The 17,017-nt window shown below is 38.3% G+C and overlaps 2 protein-coding genes across 11 annotated transcripts in view; one reads left to right on the top strand and one right to left on the bottom strand.

Annotated features, from left to right (window-relative positions):
- msn (serine/threonine-protein kinase msn) overlaps positions 1–17,017 on the top strand; it is a 225,024-nt gene that overhangs the window by 86,080 nt on the left and 121,927 nt on the right. For 8 of the 10 annotated variants that reach the window (XM_067158046.2, XM_067158039.2, XM_067158041.2 and 5 more), the window contains exons 11-12: positions 7,953–8,134; positions 14,372–14,392. In XM_067158046.2, the coding sequence (XP_067014147.1) occupies positions 7,953–8,134; positions 14,372–14,392 (203 nt within the window). The remainder of the gene's footprint in view (positions 1–7,952; positions 8,135–14,371; positions 14,393–17,017) is intronic. The other 2 variants (XM_067158047.2, XM_067158042.2) reach the window with 1 other exon arrangement.
- LOC137503001 (myb/SANT-like DNA-binding domain-containing protein 3) lies at positions 2,338–3,558 on the bottom strand. Its single transcript, XM_068230341.1, has 2 exons — positions 3,004–3,558; positions 2,338–2,873 (listed from the first exon to the last, which is right to left on the bottom strand). The coding sequence occupies exons 1-2, from the start codon at positions 3,268–3,270 to the stop codon at positions 2,421–2,423; spliced, it is 720 nt and encodes a 239-aa protein (XP_068086442.1). The 5' UTR covers positions 3,271–3,558; the 3' UTR covers positions 2,338–2,420.

Genomic DNA, 17,017 nt, shown 5'->3' with positions numbered 1-17,017 from the left:
TCCTGCAAAGTTTACATTTGTTACGGGTTAGTGACATGATTTCATAAGCCTATTGTAATTGATTGGCCAACCTCAATTTAATGATACTTAAGTAGTTACTCTTTTTAAAATATATTGTTTACTCAGAAGGCCATGAGTGAGACACGGCAAAAATTATTGACATTAATTATGCGATGTACAGCATGACAATGGCACAGTTAATGTGAGCACCTCAGCATGGAAAGAATAAATAACATAGTAATCATGTGGGCAAATGGACATGGACTCTGCCATTGGTTGAAGAATACGCCATTGAAATGTCGTTCCCATAATTCAAGGCAGAACATCTCACTGTCTTGAATTATGGGAGTGACGTTTCAAAGAGTAAATCTTCAGCTAGTGGCAAAATAAATGCATGGCACCACCAGCCATGATTTTACAATCTTGGAATAATGCGACTTATGATGTAATTTGAATTTTTTATTTTTTCGGTTAGTGGCTTTACGTCGCACTGACACAGATAGGTCTTATGGCGACGATGGGATAGGAAAGGCCTAGGAGTTGGGAGGAAACGGCTGTGGCCTTAATTAAGGTACACCGAGCTTGATAGCTGCAGCCGCTTCCTTCCTACTCCCAGCCCTTTCCTGTCCCATCGTCGCCATAAGACCTATCTGTGTCGGTGCGACGTAAAGCAACTAGCAAAAAAAAAAAAATTAAGGTACAGCCCCAGCATTTGCGTAGTGTGAAAGTGGGAAACGGAAAACCATCTTCAGGGCTGCCGACAGTGGGATTCGAACCCAATGGGTGATGAATGAACCGGAGACGTATCTCTTGTCTCATAAATATTAAGACATGTCTCGAATGTATATGAACTTTAAATCCTTAACATTCCTGCAACTCGCACACAACACTATCCTCCACTACAGTAACACGGCAGATGACACCCATCCTCGTCGGAGGGTCTGCCTTACAAGGGCGGTTCCAGGCTAGAAATAGCCACATGACATTATTACCTATTATTATCATTCACATTTTGATATCTGGAAGGATATTTCTTCAAGTCTGAAAATTATCGCTCTCTATCACATGTTGGCCAAATGGTATTGAACGAATGTGTGAGTATCTTTGGTCCTGGTGTAAGCTATCCCATTTATGTTTACTTCAAGTGCCGTAAAATTCCCTGCCCATGCTTTTTTCGATAGCACTGTTTCTAAGTTTATTTAAAAGTTTCAACCGGCAGCTCGGGCCCTTGAAAAAAATATGCTGTAACTGGTTTCACAACATTAACAGATTCGCATAATGACATTATTCGGCCAATGATTTGCTGCCTCTATGAGTGCTGTTCTTTCTCAACCATCCCACCACTCACTTGTGTCGAATACTACAAGTGAAACATTTGGTTTGGATCAGACAGATTTCGATGAAAATTCGATGAATTGTCAATCCACCTGTATTAAATTTATTGCTGATATTCACTTTGTCATAAAATCAATGACATTGTTATAATTAATTGCTAAAGAACAGCTGGGTGGTTTGCAGCTGTATCGACCTTACATATGCACTGTAGAAATGCACCGATAGTTCTATTTTAAAGTTACATTAAACAGTGCACTTAAGAGTGAAAACGAGATTTTGACAACATGAACAGAATGTCTTGCTCGTCAAACCCATTTTACTAATGTGCACAGTATATGAATATTTCAAAATATTAGGCTTTCAATACTTCTTTGTCGTTTACAATTGAAGCTAAAATGTGTAATATGAAATCCTCGTCATTTGTATATAAACTTGCATGCTATGAATAGCCTTAAACTTTTGGATTCTTGTTGAGTCTCATTTTGTCACACTGCGAATAACCTATATAACGATGTCTGTATTTAAAATACTGGTTGTTAGATGAATAGATATTAGATCTATATTTTTGGTAAACATATTTCCGAGGTATGGATCTATAATTGATGAAATCATGAGCTTACCATGTTTATAGGGAATAATACAGTTCAATTTGAAATTAATACTTCTCACATAATGAAAAAGGAAAATAATTCCAATAACTGAGATTGTTGATCAATCTTGAAACAATATTTCTTTGAAGTATAACTATTTGCATAATCAGAGTAACGTCGTGCTATACCAGCTAATCCTAAGAAATGTTGGGGGAAAGAACGTTAAGTTTACACCTACAAATATAGTTGTAAATTGGAATTTTAATCATATGGGTTTAATGTCAATCCTGTAAATAAAGGATATCATTGAATAAATCCGGCTATAATTGCAAATACTACTCCTACAGATAGAACACAGTGGAAGTGAGCAACAACGTAATATGTATCATGTAAATGAATATCAACTGAGGAATTAGCTACTAATCTTAACATTTTAATTTCACATATTTTACAACCTGAAATGCTTTTGAAGACTTCTTTCACAACCTGATAAGCTTAATTCTGAAGACTTTTAAGTTGAAGTTCTTTTATTTTATAATCCATTTCTAAATTCCGCACTTTAAGTTCATGTTCACGTTCAAGACACTTTAACCTTTTAGCATAAAATTCTTGTTTCAACTGGTACAAGCTGTCGCCTCTCTTCCTTCCGGACGCTGAACTAGATGCTTCATGTCGGGCCACACTTTCTTTTGGAGGAAGCGCACTGTTTACAACAGGAATTTCCTTTATTACAGCTTCCTCATCCACTTCCACATCCTCTAACACCTCTACTAACACTTCAGGTTGCTGCCTGCCCGAGTCATCTACCGCAGCATGGAAATTGTGGTCGTCATCAAAAGGATTTGATAACGGTAAAAACTGCTGCTGTAGTGCACCAATTAACTTTTCTTCCGTGCTACTCAGTGTGGAAATAACAGCACTGCCTCCGCCTGTTTTATGTAGTTCAGTCTGAAAACATAAAACAAGTTTGTTACAATGAGTACCATATTAATGTACGTTGATTAGATGACATGAATATGAATTATTATAAATATAAACTACTCTACCCACAAAATAAAAAAAAGTACTTGACACTTACCTTTTCATTTGCGAGTGATTTCTTGGTCCTCTTCTTTATGTTCTCATAACATAACCTAAGACTTTTCCAGTCCCTCTGGACACCCATGCTACTGGAATTGAACTCGGTTTCAATTTCTTTCCAGGCCTTCTCTTTCAATTTCGAAGTCACCATATCGGTTCTTTTATTCTCTATTATATTTTTGTACCTCGATAATACAATATCAACCAGATCATCCTTTTCCTTCGCTGTGAAATTCACAGAACGCTTCTTTGAAGTTCCTTCCATGTTTACTGAAGAGAATATGTTTACTTCGCGAGATCACAATATTTTCTTCTTCTACCTCTTCAGCAGTCACGGCCAGGTCAATCCCAACATTTAAGTATTATCCAACGGGCCGAGTTATTTCGTATTTCATTTGTCTTGCGGTGTTGCCACGTCCACTTTTTTGAACTCCGGTTACATTTGAACTTCACATGTGTGAACTGAGTTCAGTTTTATACAACGCGATGAAGTCGTAACCTCAGTTCATTTTCAGAACTAAGTTCTTAATTGATCTCCAGTTAGATATCTTTATACAACCGGGCCTAAGAGTTCTGAGAAGAGTTCATCATTTTTTCTATGTTCCGACTAACTAATGAAGTCTCCCTTGAGTTCCTGATAAACATACACAACAGGAAATTCTCCTTCACTCTCAACAATAGCTATAAAGACCAACGGTAAATTGTATTTTAAATACTGTGCAGAGACGTGAAAGCATGATCTTGAACATGATATAACTTCTTCATTTAACCACCTTTTGAAAGTCTCTCTCTATATTACATAGGTTCATTAACACTACCATTCTGTAGATGCACAAAATAATCTTGTAATCTTCACAGGTCCGGTATTCAGCTCGACAAGAATATAAAATTGGTATTAAGGAATACGTTTTCTGAGAGTTTGGAGGTTGACTGTGCCAGTATTGTGGTGTATTGTTGCAGCGTTACGTGTAGGGTGTTCCAAGTGTAAATATATGTTGTAAATAAACTATAACATTTTTGTATTGAAAAGGTGGACCCTTTTAAGTTTCCTATCTTCCATTCTCAGTTCAATACGGACAAAAATGAAATTCTTAGATTTAAACTTTGAGGTCATGTTTCATAACTTTTGAGGTCATATTTGCTTGCTTATTTGGGCTATTTTTAGGTCTTAAACATCCAAGCCCTAATAATAACTGTTACCTCTCGTGATATGTCCTAGGTATTGTGTATTCCTCGTTTTATGGTGAGCAGTAGTTCTTTTTGCTTTTTCATCCAACTAAGGACCTTGACATTTGAGATTTTCGTGACGCAAGATATCCGCAAGAGACGGCGATACAGGTACATTTCGAAGGCATCAATACGTTTTTCTACGATTGGATTCATAGTCCAGGTTGCACATCCATATAGAAGAACAGAAAATATATAACAGCGTATCATTCGAATTCGTAGCTGGAGACTGAGATCTGACCTCACAAAGAATTTCTTCATGGTAATGAATTGTTTCCTGGCCTGCTCAATTCTAGATATTATCTCCCGTTTCAAGTTACATTGGTCGTCCAAGATGGTATCTAGATATTTGAAGGAAGACACTTGCTCAACTATTTTATCTTTTATTGTGAGATTTGTCCGAATTGTCTTCTTAGAGAACACCATCAGTTTCGTCTTTGAGGGGTTAACATATAATCCAAAATCTTCACTGTGCTGAACTAAGGAATTTATCATGCACTGATGGTCAGACATGTCATCAGCTATGACAACAGTATCATTTGCATACCCGATGTGGTTGATGATTTTCCCATTAATTCTGATCCCACCATAGTCTTCCAATGTTTCTTTAAAGATTGCCTCTGGGTAAATGTTAAACAACAGAGGTGACAGTACACAACCCTGGTGGACGCCTTTGCTAATCTAAGCTGTTTCTGAAGTTCCTTGATAAGTTTTGACATCTGCAAACTGATTCCAGTACAGGTTACTGATTATACGTAGGTAACCATAGTCAATACCTGTTTTGATCTCATAATCTCTATCAGCTTATTGTGCCTGACACTGTCAAAAGCTTTCTTATAGTCTATAAAACAGAGATAAACATCAACATTCATATCTCTGCACCTCTGTAACAACACATTTAACGAGAAGAGTGCCTCACGTGTACCAACGCCATTTCGGAAACCGAACTGATTCTGATCCATGTGGGATTCACATTTCTTGTATATTCTAGTGTGAGTGATTCGCAAGAATATTTTGAGCACGTGAGACATCAAACACGATAATCATCGCACTGAGGCGAGTTGGGCTTCTTTGGTAGTGGTATGAAAGTTGATTTCAGCCATTCTGATGGTATTTCTCCTGAGGCATATATTTGATAGAATAATGATGTTAAGATATTGAGGTCGGTATATTCCTGTTCTCTTATTACTTTGAGAACTTCAGCGTACACACCATCTGGTCCAGTTGTTTTACCATTCTTTTGAAGTTTTACGGCATATACAACTTCACTTTTTGTTATTTCAGGGCTATTTTCATTTATTCTCTCGTCAGGTGTCATCCTTGAAGAGATTTTCTATAATTCCTTCCATCGTTTGTTTCCCTTCCACACCCAAGTTGTTTCGTTATTGGCATCTCTCAAAATTTGACCATATCGTCTCCGTTGCAAACCACCAAGTTCTTTCACTTTCTTATGCAAGTTAAAATAGTCTTGCTTCTCTTGAAGGATCTCAATTTCGTTACACCTGTCTGACATTCATAATTCTCGGGCTTCTCTGCACTTTCCGCGTACAGTTTTATGTAGTTTTTGTTTTCTCCTTTCATCCATAAGTTCTAGAATTTCATCTGTCATCCAGCTCTTGTCTTTTGATGTTGCAGTGTCCAATTTCAGTTTCCTGGATTTCAATCACGCTATCTTTAATGTAGTTCCATGTGGATTCTACTTCTGATGACTCAATGTTTCTCAAGTGCCGTTTTGAAATAAACAAAAAACAGATTTTTTTTAAAAACAATTTTATTTTTATATGAAAGCCTGTACATTACTGTTCAACATAATTCCCACCAATATTGAGGCACTTGTCATATCGTACAACAAGCTTTTGAATACCATCCTCATAGAAGTTGGCCGCCTGATTTGTCAGCCACTGCAACACAGCCATCTTGACACCATCATCGTCGTCGTGGCGTTTGCCGGCCATATGTTTCTTCAAATGCAGGAACAAGTGGTAATCGCTAGGCGCAAGATCGGGACTGTATGGAGGGTGATAGAGTTGTTCCCAGCGAAATGATGTGATGAGGTCTTGAGTTCAATGACCCGAATCTGGGCGTGCATTGTCATGAAGCAAAATGACGCCCTTACTGAGCATGCCGCGCCTTTTGTTCTGACACATGAGATAACACGTCGGATAATGATGTAATCGTAAAGCGTCTGTTTTCTCTCACTGCTTGGTCAACTGCCTGCACCAAATCTTCACTAATGACTGAAGGTCGCCCACTCCGTTCTTCATCATGCACATCTTTGCGGCCACCTTTAAATGCACGAACCCATTTCCTAACCATTCCATCGCTCATAATGTTAGGTCCGTAAGCTGCACAGATCTCACGACGAATATCGATAGCTTTCAAACCTTTTGCACTCAGAAAATGAATAACAGACCGGACTTCACAGTCGGCGGGATTCTCGATCGGCGAGGCCATTTCAAATGCTTGCCAACAAACGTACACAAGGGCGACTATTGCCGCAATGGCGTCTCAGCCTTGCTAATAGATGCAGGTACACAGCGCGCATGCACAGAATGCCGACCGCAGCGCTGCATCGGCGGAATATCAAAACGGTACTTACTTAAAAAAACATGCTTCATATATGCTTGGATGGTTTAACATTTCTTTTAATTTTTCTGAAACGTAGCATTTTAAAGTCCATTATAACTGTATTGTGGTTACTATTTACATCAGCGACATCTTCACGGATATCACATATTTCTTTAGTTGTTGCTTTACCAAAATTAAATCAATTTGATTTCTTACGGTCTTTTCGTCGCTATCGGCAGGTGATATCCATGTGTAAAGCCACCGAGGAGGAAGTTTGAAGAATGCGTTAGAGATAAACAGATTGTGCTCCATACAGAACTGAACAAGTCTGTCTCCTCTTATGTTACGTTCTCCAAGACCCTGGGTGTCTACAGTATTGCCTTATCTTGATTAAATCCTTCAAATAGAAGTGAGAATCTCAAATTTGAGATACTGAGAAATGTAGTTACGATGATGTCAACTTGACAAATACTTGATTTGAATGCTAGATGTTCTTGTAACATGGATCACAGCGGAAGTTGTAATGATCAAGTTTTGTCTCCTACCTCTTGGTACTATTTGTTTCTGAAGCTCGTGGAATGATGTCTTCATTATCTTTGGGTCTAATCCATGAAATAGGGGGCCTTTTATTTCTACACATGAACTTCAATTTTTTTGCTCATTTCCATCATCTCTACCAGCTCAACGTCGCTCAGCGAACTGTTTACAACAGTGACAACTTGATCTTGTTAATCCCCTAGAAACATGCAGTGACGTGGTGAAATATGATTGCTGTTGGTCATCTGATGGCAGTAAAGCAATAAAAAGTAATATCTAAATGCGGAAAATACGCACTGCTTTGTAATTTAGGATATTTTATATTAACTTCTTGCTTGGTGAAATCTCCAGACATTAAATATACCTGTGCACTTCATCAAAATGGGAGAAAGAAAGCAGGGTAAACACAAGTGATAGGTAGTAACAGATGTCGTTTCCATTTGAAATGGTCTTTAGAGAAAGGCTTTCATCATCCTCTTGTACAGTTTTTATTATGAGGTCTTGTATTGAACTGCGTAGATGTTACTATTTGGATATTATACGAGCAAGACATTAAATATCCTGCCTTTAAATTTCTCAGATCTCCTTGGAGGTTTAACTCGATATTTGTTTCAGTGGTGCCTGATCCGCACCCACCATCTCGACCTCTGCCGCCTCCACCAAGGGAAGACCGCCAGCAGAAGCCTGCCACTCCTCCAACGGGTGGCAACTCGAGCCATCCGGCGGCCAATGCCTCATCACAACAGTCACAGCAACAGCAGCAACAACAACGGAACTCGCACATCTTCAAACCCATGGTGAGTTGAGTGCATGTACTGCGTTGGTTGTCTTTGGAAGTGAGCCGCATGGTATTCTCTTGTGGTGTGTGAATTTTATGTTATAGAGAGGATGACAGGCTAGTGTGAGACAAGGACCTCTTCTCATCATCAATCAATCACTACTGATCTGCATTTAGGGTAGTCGCCCAGGTGGCAGATTCCCTATCTGTTGTTTTCCTAGCCTGTTTTTAAATGATTTCAAAGAAATTGGAAATTTATTGAACATCTCCCTTCGGAAGTTATTCCAATTCCTAACTCCTAATAATATGTCAACGAATAATTTAATATGGACAAGGTCCTAATTGTTTATATTTAATGTATTGATTGGGTGGATAAAATAATAAAATAACTTATTGTTATTATATAAAGTCAAATATCATCAATATAGAACCAAAAATGCTTTAATCACATGTAACGATACCACTTAGTCGAGCAGCTTGTCTTCTTTCTCCCAAGTCTTCCCAGCCCAAACTTTGCAGCATTTTTATAATGCTCTCTTTTGTCAGAAATCACACAGGACAAGTTGAGCTGCTTTTCTTTGGATGTTTTCCAGTTCTTGAATCAGGTAATCCTGGTGAGGGTCCCATACACTGGAACCATACTCTACTTATATGCACTCTCCTTTACATCCTTACTACAACCCCTAAATACCCTCATAACCATGTGCAGAGATCTGTACCCTTTATTTACAATCCCATTTATGTGATTACCCCAATGAAGATATCTGATATCATCCAGAGTTTTTCTCCTAACAGTCGATTCTTCTTCCAAGCTTCATCACGACGAGGCAGTACCACATTGAAGTCAATGTTGTTAGGCCAATAATAGCTTATGTTTCATCTCTCTTATGAATTAGTGGGACATTACTTGAAAGTCCTAGACAAACATTTTCTTTGGATTGGTCCATATTTTCTTTCATTGAGTCCCGCCTTAACAAAATTTCTCTCACAGAGTGTAAAAGTCTTTAAATGCATCGCTAATGGATGCCAATTATGTTTTCCACCCTAATCCACCAGCTGTATTACCTCTGGGTCGTATGCTCAAAATACTTTTTTAACGGGTAATTATGGTGAACTGTTGGAGTTAATGAAGAAAATTCATATGGACAGTGTTGTACAAAATCCTGCATGCTCAATACTTACATTTTTTTTTTTTTTTTGGTAGTGTAAAGCATGCACCAGAACACAGAGAAACACAGTAAATGGATAGCAACTTTTTTTGTGTGTGTAGGTAATAGAATTCTAAATAAACTTCCATTTTTAACAGACTAACAGTTCATACATTGTATTCACTCCAAGAAAGTCGGCCAGAAATAATGTTTCTTATGGTGAAAGGATCACTGAAATTGACTGAGTAGTTCCCGAGATTAGCCTCCTTATCTCTCGTTATAAAGTCATACATAAGGAGAGAGCAGATTTAAAATGAAAGACACCACTTTTCCAAGGCATTTCTTATATTTATCTTTCTCTGTATCCTACACCTTCTACATCCAGACTGGCCCATGCAGTAAGAACTATGGTTGTAGAGGGGAGAGTTTGTCCTTGACACACTAGCCTATTCGTAAGCTTGGTTGTAACTGGTTGAAGTGAGATGTTTGCAGTGCTTATGTAGTGGAAGTGGGCTATATCCTTCGTGTTTTTGAAGCAGTTTGTCCTTTTCGTTAAAGACAGTCCCGTTCTTTCATTTTTTGTAATATCTGAAGCCACGTCTTTTCAATTTTGACTCGCTTCATTTTATAACTGTTGGGCTCTTCAGTTTGCCAAAAGTAATTTTATGTAAATAAATATATTAACTACCCAAGAATGAAAACATATGGTAAGAGAATTTGCCAGAGTGGAGGAAGCGAGCAAGAACAAGACATGTTTTCAGGTATAATTCTGTTATCATACGTTGTTTTTTTCTGGTAGTTCATCATCATCAATGTCCCACTCCATTCACCCGGGTGTGGTTTCAGGTAGTTTATACATTTATTTATTCAGAATTAGTTTTGGCAGACTGAAGAATCTAATAGATAGTTATAAAGAATTAAATAATAAATCCTTGATTGGAAACGTCAGTGTTAACTTTTGGAAAGTAGCAAGTTGTACAATATGACAGAGAACATTTCTAAGCTGTGGTCCCCCTCGTAAGTCAGACTAGTTCCTCCTTTGGTTTTAAGGCCTAATGACGTTTTGACACCATCTGATTTTGTACGCAAAAACTACTTCTGTTGAGAGAGTATCTCTTTGGGCAGCAAGGTTGTGGGTTCAAACACAGCAGAGGAAGTATTGATTTTTGAAGTATAAATATCTCTGGTGGTGTTCATTTTCAAAATGAATTAAAACTTGGCAGTTCTAGTTTCTCTGCCTGCTGCTAGTTTAAGGAAGATCAAAATTGGCAAGGAGGCTTACGCAAAGGCGTTTATCCGCAGCTGAGGCACGTTGATGCAGTTGGAATATATACTCCGCACGGATTTACTTCTAAATTGATGTTTCGCAAAACACATCGGCATCGCCTTTCCTCTGTTGCCAGCAAGCTACAGCTAATGCTATACGATCGCGGCAAACGGCCCTTGTAAAATGTAATGCCGTTCTCAGAAAAGTTGATGAATCTGGATTGAAAACAAATTCACAAAACTACACTTACTAACAACATTCAACACTAAAAAGAGAATATATTATTCAGAATAAAAGAGAATGAGAAAATAACACATCACTCACCAGTAAGGGCTAGCACAGGTAAGAGATTATGGGCAACTGATCTGAGTCACTGGATCCCTCCAACAATGAATTACTGTCACTATCACCAGCTCCCTAAGATATGATTAAACTTTCGGCGCTGTTCATTTTCCCATGCCTCACGCATTATTCTTTGTATATGGCGCACAACTTTCCTCCAGTCATCAGCACTGCCACGGCTTCGGCTAACAGTTTTTTCACATCTGGAATAGTAAACCGCTTAGTACACTACTAAAGAGATAAAGACTAATATGAAAAACACTCAATACTGAAGAAAAATGCAAAGGATCGCTAACTGTACCGAATACCATACACGCTGAGCGAGATAGGTTAACCACGTGGTGGATGTAAATATAAGAGTTGGCAACTAGGTCTCGAGATAGGACTCTGCCGATATAAGTCGATATGAATGGCATCTTGGGACTGGCTGCACGTGTATGTTTCAGCGCATAACTACCAGACAAAGCCAAAATCGACCAATATGTCAATTTAGACGTAAAGCAGTGTGGAGTATAAATAGGTGCGAGGAACAGAATGTCATAGAGATAGGACCTGACATTGTGTTCCGTTTTATTTTCCTGTATACAGGAACTAATCGCAGGGGTAATATTTATTGCTAGATTTTGCATCGTGTGCCCCTCCATTACTTCTGAAACATGAGGGAACAGTAAACTGGCTCTGTTTAACTGACAAATACAATTTTCTTCTTGCTTAATTAAGTCACATAGGGACAAGGAACGGAACACATGGGGCGAACATAATGGCAGGTCGGTATGGGAAGAGAGACGATCTCTCTCCTAGCTCCCAACGACTTGTCTGTGCTTCCCCGTTTCATTAGCAAGGCAGGCATCAGGACTCATTCAGGGGCCATCTTGACAGACCTTCAATCTTGTTGCAGATAGAGCAAGATAAGGAGAAAGCAGGATAAATATTGGAAAAGGAAGAAGCATAAGATTTAAGTAAAATGCAGGTGGTGAAACATTAGGACCTTGGGACATACACGAAGGAGAAAATAATCCCAACAGGATGATATACGTATTTTTGCCAGTTCATTATTCTTATTTAGTTGATTCCGTTTGCTCTAAGAAGAGCATGGTGACATATTAAAAAGTTTCTAAATCACCTGGCAGAAATTGAATTGTGAAAATTTATTAAAAATCAATCCCATGGATATTTTGCACTTAATGTATCTTGTGCTTAGTGAGTGTCTTTAACTGGTCTGGATGTTCATTGATTTTTACCTTGTATGATTAAGTTTATGGTTGTGTGCAAATTAATGAAGGAATGATTGCTTGACTTCTATCTGCGTACATGATATCCTCGGCATCCACCTGAATGTCTTTATTTCATAAGTATCTGTTTTTAATTTTATATATTCATGGCCAAGGTTTCTGAGACAATGGCAAATAGAAACGGCAGACTTTCCAAATTCTAGTTAGCCTTCATGATTTTGTGGTAATTGAACACTTACATTTAAAAATACCTTGTAAATATATCCTGTTAACAAATTATTTCCTTTTCTGTCTCACAATGTTAAAAAAAATTGCTAAGTTTGTATAACCATAGCTTTTGTGCAGAGTGTTGCAGGTTGTTCCAATCCTTCTTGTTCTTGATATAAAGTTAGAAAATATTATCAAAAGGAAAATATAAAAATAATACATTATAATATAAATTTATTACTGTTAGTTGTGAAAAACATGGCAAGAAAGTGTGCATTAGACATTCACGGTCTTCCCATCCAAAGATAGCATATTTGTCAGCTTCTGGGGCCATTATCATTATCACTAATGAGAAGTTGAAATAATGCTTTGTTGTATGTTCTAATGTTCCTTGTTTGTATTCTGTATTGGAATAACACCACAAAGTGGGTGGGCGAATATCCCTCCTTCACGGTTCTTAGCCAAGTTCATTCATTCATCATAATACTCGTTTCTCTCAACTTCTCTTCCTTGTTTTGGTCTTCTTTCTTCATTTGTTTAATAGTTTCAAACCATTTCATCCATCACATATCAGTTTCTGTTACAAACTGACCTGCGCCAATTTTATTTCTTTCTATAGCAGACTTTACCCAGATCGTGTCTTATCTTTTGCATATTGGTACCTCAAGGGGTCTTCCCATGTTTTATCTAATAATGAAGATGGGTTCTGTTGTTGATATTGAAGTTCAATTTCATTTTTTTTTTTTTTTTTTTCTTCTTAAGTCTTATTTCTGCTTTAAGAAACTTTGAAAGTGATTGTGATGCCTGTATATTGTTACATACCTTCTTATCTCCTTTTCTTGTAATAAGTAGGTGTCATTGACAATCTTCTGGGATCTCTTTCTCGATCATTGTCTTTTGTTGATTGCTAAAACAAAGGTCCAGTTAGACCAGCAGTTTCATCTTTATATTTGAACGCATATAGTCGGGACACCCTAGGAGGAGGCATTCTAATTTTTTAATGTTTGGTGTAAGTATTTACAAGAAATATAAACCCTTTTCTGTGTAATTACCCAGAAGCATTGAGCGATGCTAGTTTTCTTCTAAAAGCCTAATCTTTTGGGGTCAACTTTTCAGAAAATATTTGCAGAGTTTTCGAATATGTCCAGTATTTCTGCTTCTGCTATCAATGTTTTTCTGCCCTTGTCTAATAGAGGATGGTTCCCTAGTTGTACTTCCTCTTAAAACAATAATCACCACCACCACCTGGCCTTGTCTAATACTGAATGAATGTATTCAATTTATAATTTTAATCATCTCTTTCTTCCTGAATGATCAGTTCCCAGTTGTTTTTTGTATCTTCATCAAGCACCTTCTTCCATTACTTATTCTGCGGGAATGTGGTAGGCAGTCAATGCATGTGGGACTTTGAAACTTGGAGCTTCTATGGTCATGATCAAAATTTCAAGTCGTGTAAGTCTGCTAGCTAATGTATTCAGACTTACTCTGGAATGGAAATTAACTGGTGAATGACAGTAATGAAACCAGTGTTATTGAGAAACTGAAAAAACTTGTATTTTTAAATTCTATTTTGTTCATGTTGATGTTGTGTTGCATGCAGCTTTGTGTTCTTGGCTCCCCATTAACTGCATGTGCTTTCTGCTTAACTTTTCAAAATATGTTGTGCCTTCTGCTGGAGAGTTGATCCATACCTTAAATCAAGAGAGCCCTTCTATTTGGAGGTGTGGCGATTGCTGTCATCTCCTCTTCCCACTTTGACCTGTCATTGTGTTTATCCTGTTACAACTCTAAAATCAAGTAGGGTCCTTTTTGCAGGGCAACACTCTAACAAAAATTCACACAAAAATGAGTAGTTTTCAGCTGTGTGAGCTATGGAAGAAGTGATATATATTAGTGTGAATTTTAAAACTCAATATTACTTCCTCTAGGAAATAAATCTCCTGCCCTTTTCTCATACCTTCACTCAACCTTCCTTTCTCCAGCAGAAGTCCTGTTTATTTCTTCTATTTTAGTTGCTGCGCACCTAATTCTGTGTTTTCTTTCTCTGTTTTTTATTTAAGCCTCCTCCACGACGACCTGAGGTATGTTCTTCTTACACTCCCTTTCTCTGCATCTTCTCCTTACACTCTTATATGTGCTTTAATGTAGTCGTACTGACACCGGCTCGGTCACCGCATTGTGTGCTCTTATACATGTTCACAAATATTTCATGTACAATCACTAATGTAAGACTTCCAATATCACACATTTTTGATAGGAAACTCAGTAACTGTTTATTGGTTTGATGTATTCAAAGAATGTTAGAGGGGCCGTACTGAGATTTTGAGCACAAAATGGCCAAAAAGACTAGGCATGAGATTTAGGTACTAGTAGTAGACCCTCCAAACTTTGCGACACGTGGTGGTACCTTTCTTGCATGAACAGCCGCTGAGATGTAAATTACACCTGCACACTCGCTGCCAAATAGAACGTGCTTGCTACTACACCTGTTTGCCGGCATTCTGCCCACAAAATAACATGGAATCTTATCAGAAAATTGCCAGACTTTGTAGGTTTGTTCATTGTGCTTCTTGGTTTGGCAACAGGAGAATATTAGGTGCTGCATCTACATTACACCATTCAACACCACCAGCATACATCATCTTCAACACCACATTCTTCTTCAGTTTCACTTTCAGTAGAAGCATTTTCTACTAATTGTTAGAATCCCTTAACTCGCTTCCTGAATCCAAATTATAGAGTAATTTTATTACCTTCTTTCCGGCGTAACGTTAACAGTCGACATGGGAGGACTTGCTTAAACAAACTACACTCAATGACAAAGGAAGTTGAGCACCTGGAAGGAGTGATCCGATGTTGGATTTCGTATACATGCATACCATCGTGGGTGTAGGTGAGTTGCAATGATCTGTAACAGCTAGAACGGCCATCAGTGTGCGTTAGTGTTTATCACGGGACTGTGTAGGTCTCATCGGTTATATAAGATGTTTTGTGAACACTGTGAAGGATCGTGTGCATTTGACAGATTTTGAAAGGGGCCTCATTGCGGGTTCATATGACCAGCTGATCTAATCGTACAATACCCAGGTATGCAAGGCATTCATATGTGGCAGTGGCCCAACGTGGGGTAAAGCACGTGCGTCGCCACGGTTCCAGTCGACCAAGTCTGACCCCATTGAGGGAGGATCGCCATATTGTGAACCAAGCTCATCGTAACCCTTTCACATATTTCGCCTGCCATCCGGATATGAGTAATGGACTCATTACAAGACCCTGTGTCACACCACACCGTTCGTCGAATACTAGCAGCTGCCGGACTACTCAGTCGTCGTCCCATGCATATGCTGCCGTTAACACGACAACATATTTGGCTGCATATGGAGTCTTGCCACACCCGGGAAGAGTGGTCTGCTTGACGAGTGGCATCGCATCAGTTCTGCTATACTTCAGATGACCAATGTCTGCGAGTATGACATTGCCAGGGGGAGATGTGTCTGAGAGGCACACCAGTGTTACTCCCGGTGTGGGGAGCCATCAGATACGACTTAAGTCACCTCTCGTGATTCAGGGAACTCTTGACGGCTTGATGGTACATCACGGACATCCTGCGTCCTCGTGGGTCACCTCTTATGAGACTGTATCCTGGTACCACCTTTGAGCAGGACACGGCAACTTCCTGCATGATGTTGAGGTAGTCCCTTGGCCACCAAGATTTCCTGATCTGTCCCAGTGCGAGTCCCTTTTACAGGTGTTGCCTCAGGAGAGGATACAACACCCTATCCGAATGACTGCATGAATCCAGGCCCAAGGGTGGGGGTAAGGGACCAGCAGAGTGATCGTACTGCCAACATCATTGTATATTTCACATGATTTTGTAATAAAATCACAAAATCTCTCAACACGTGAAGTTACATTTCATTTCTTGCTCTCCTAGTAGGTGCTCAATATTCTTAATCAGTGAGTATATTTACGAAGTTAAATGTGTGGCAGCCTCACAAAACAAAATATCTTGATGCTTTAAACATGACCACGTTGAGTTTACAAGTAACATTTTGAAATCTGCATCTACACACCAGAAGTCTTATTTGTGTTAACTCAATCCCAAAAGTAAGTTTTCTAGAATTAAAAATCCTCCAAACAAATCTCTCTGTTGTTGCATTCGTGAGTCAGTGCATGGAAGAATAAGCTGTTTTAAGAGGCAGTGCTGCCAGTTAACAGAAACGTTGTTTTGACAAAACATAATAATACTACAGTTGATCTTCCTAGGTTTGACAACTAAACTTCAAATATTGGTGCACAAGGAACATAAAAAAAATTTTTCTAAAAAGGAACTGTAATTCCAAATGTAATTGCCCAGTTTAACCCAAATTTTGAATTGTTTCCTAATTTAGACTAAATTAACTTTCTGACCAAATTAGGTGTAAATCTGGCTAAAATTCACAAAGATAGAACATTTAGTACAGTCTCTTTTTAATCAGTATAATTTATATGTGCTTGGATGTTAGTTTCATTTTCTAACCGAATATCTGCATCTGTGGTTTCCAAGCAATGCGATTATGATTAGGATATTTAACTATTTAAAAGTTTAATTTACATTTGGTATCTTGTAATTTTTAATTCAAGACACAAGTTAATGAGGAGACAATGTTCCCTATAGAACGGAGATGTGGAATTAGAAATGCAAGTGGTGCAGGACGAAGATGATT

The sequence above is a fragment of the Anabrus simplex genome, chromosome 14, assembly GCF_040414725.1.
Source record: "Anabrus simplex isolate iqAnaSimp1 chromosome 14, ASM4041472v1, whole genome shotgun sequence".
Classification (NCBI taxonomy): domain Eukaryota; kingdom Metazoa; phylum Arthropoda; class Insecta; order Orthoptera; family Tettigoniidae; genus Anabrus; species Anabrus simplex.
The sequence above is the reverse complement of the archived record's forward strand: the minus strand, read 5'-3'. Positions and strand labels throughout refer to the sequence as shown.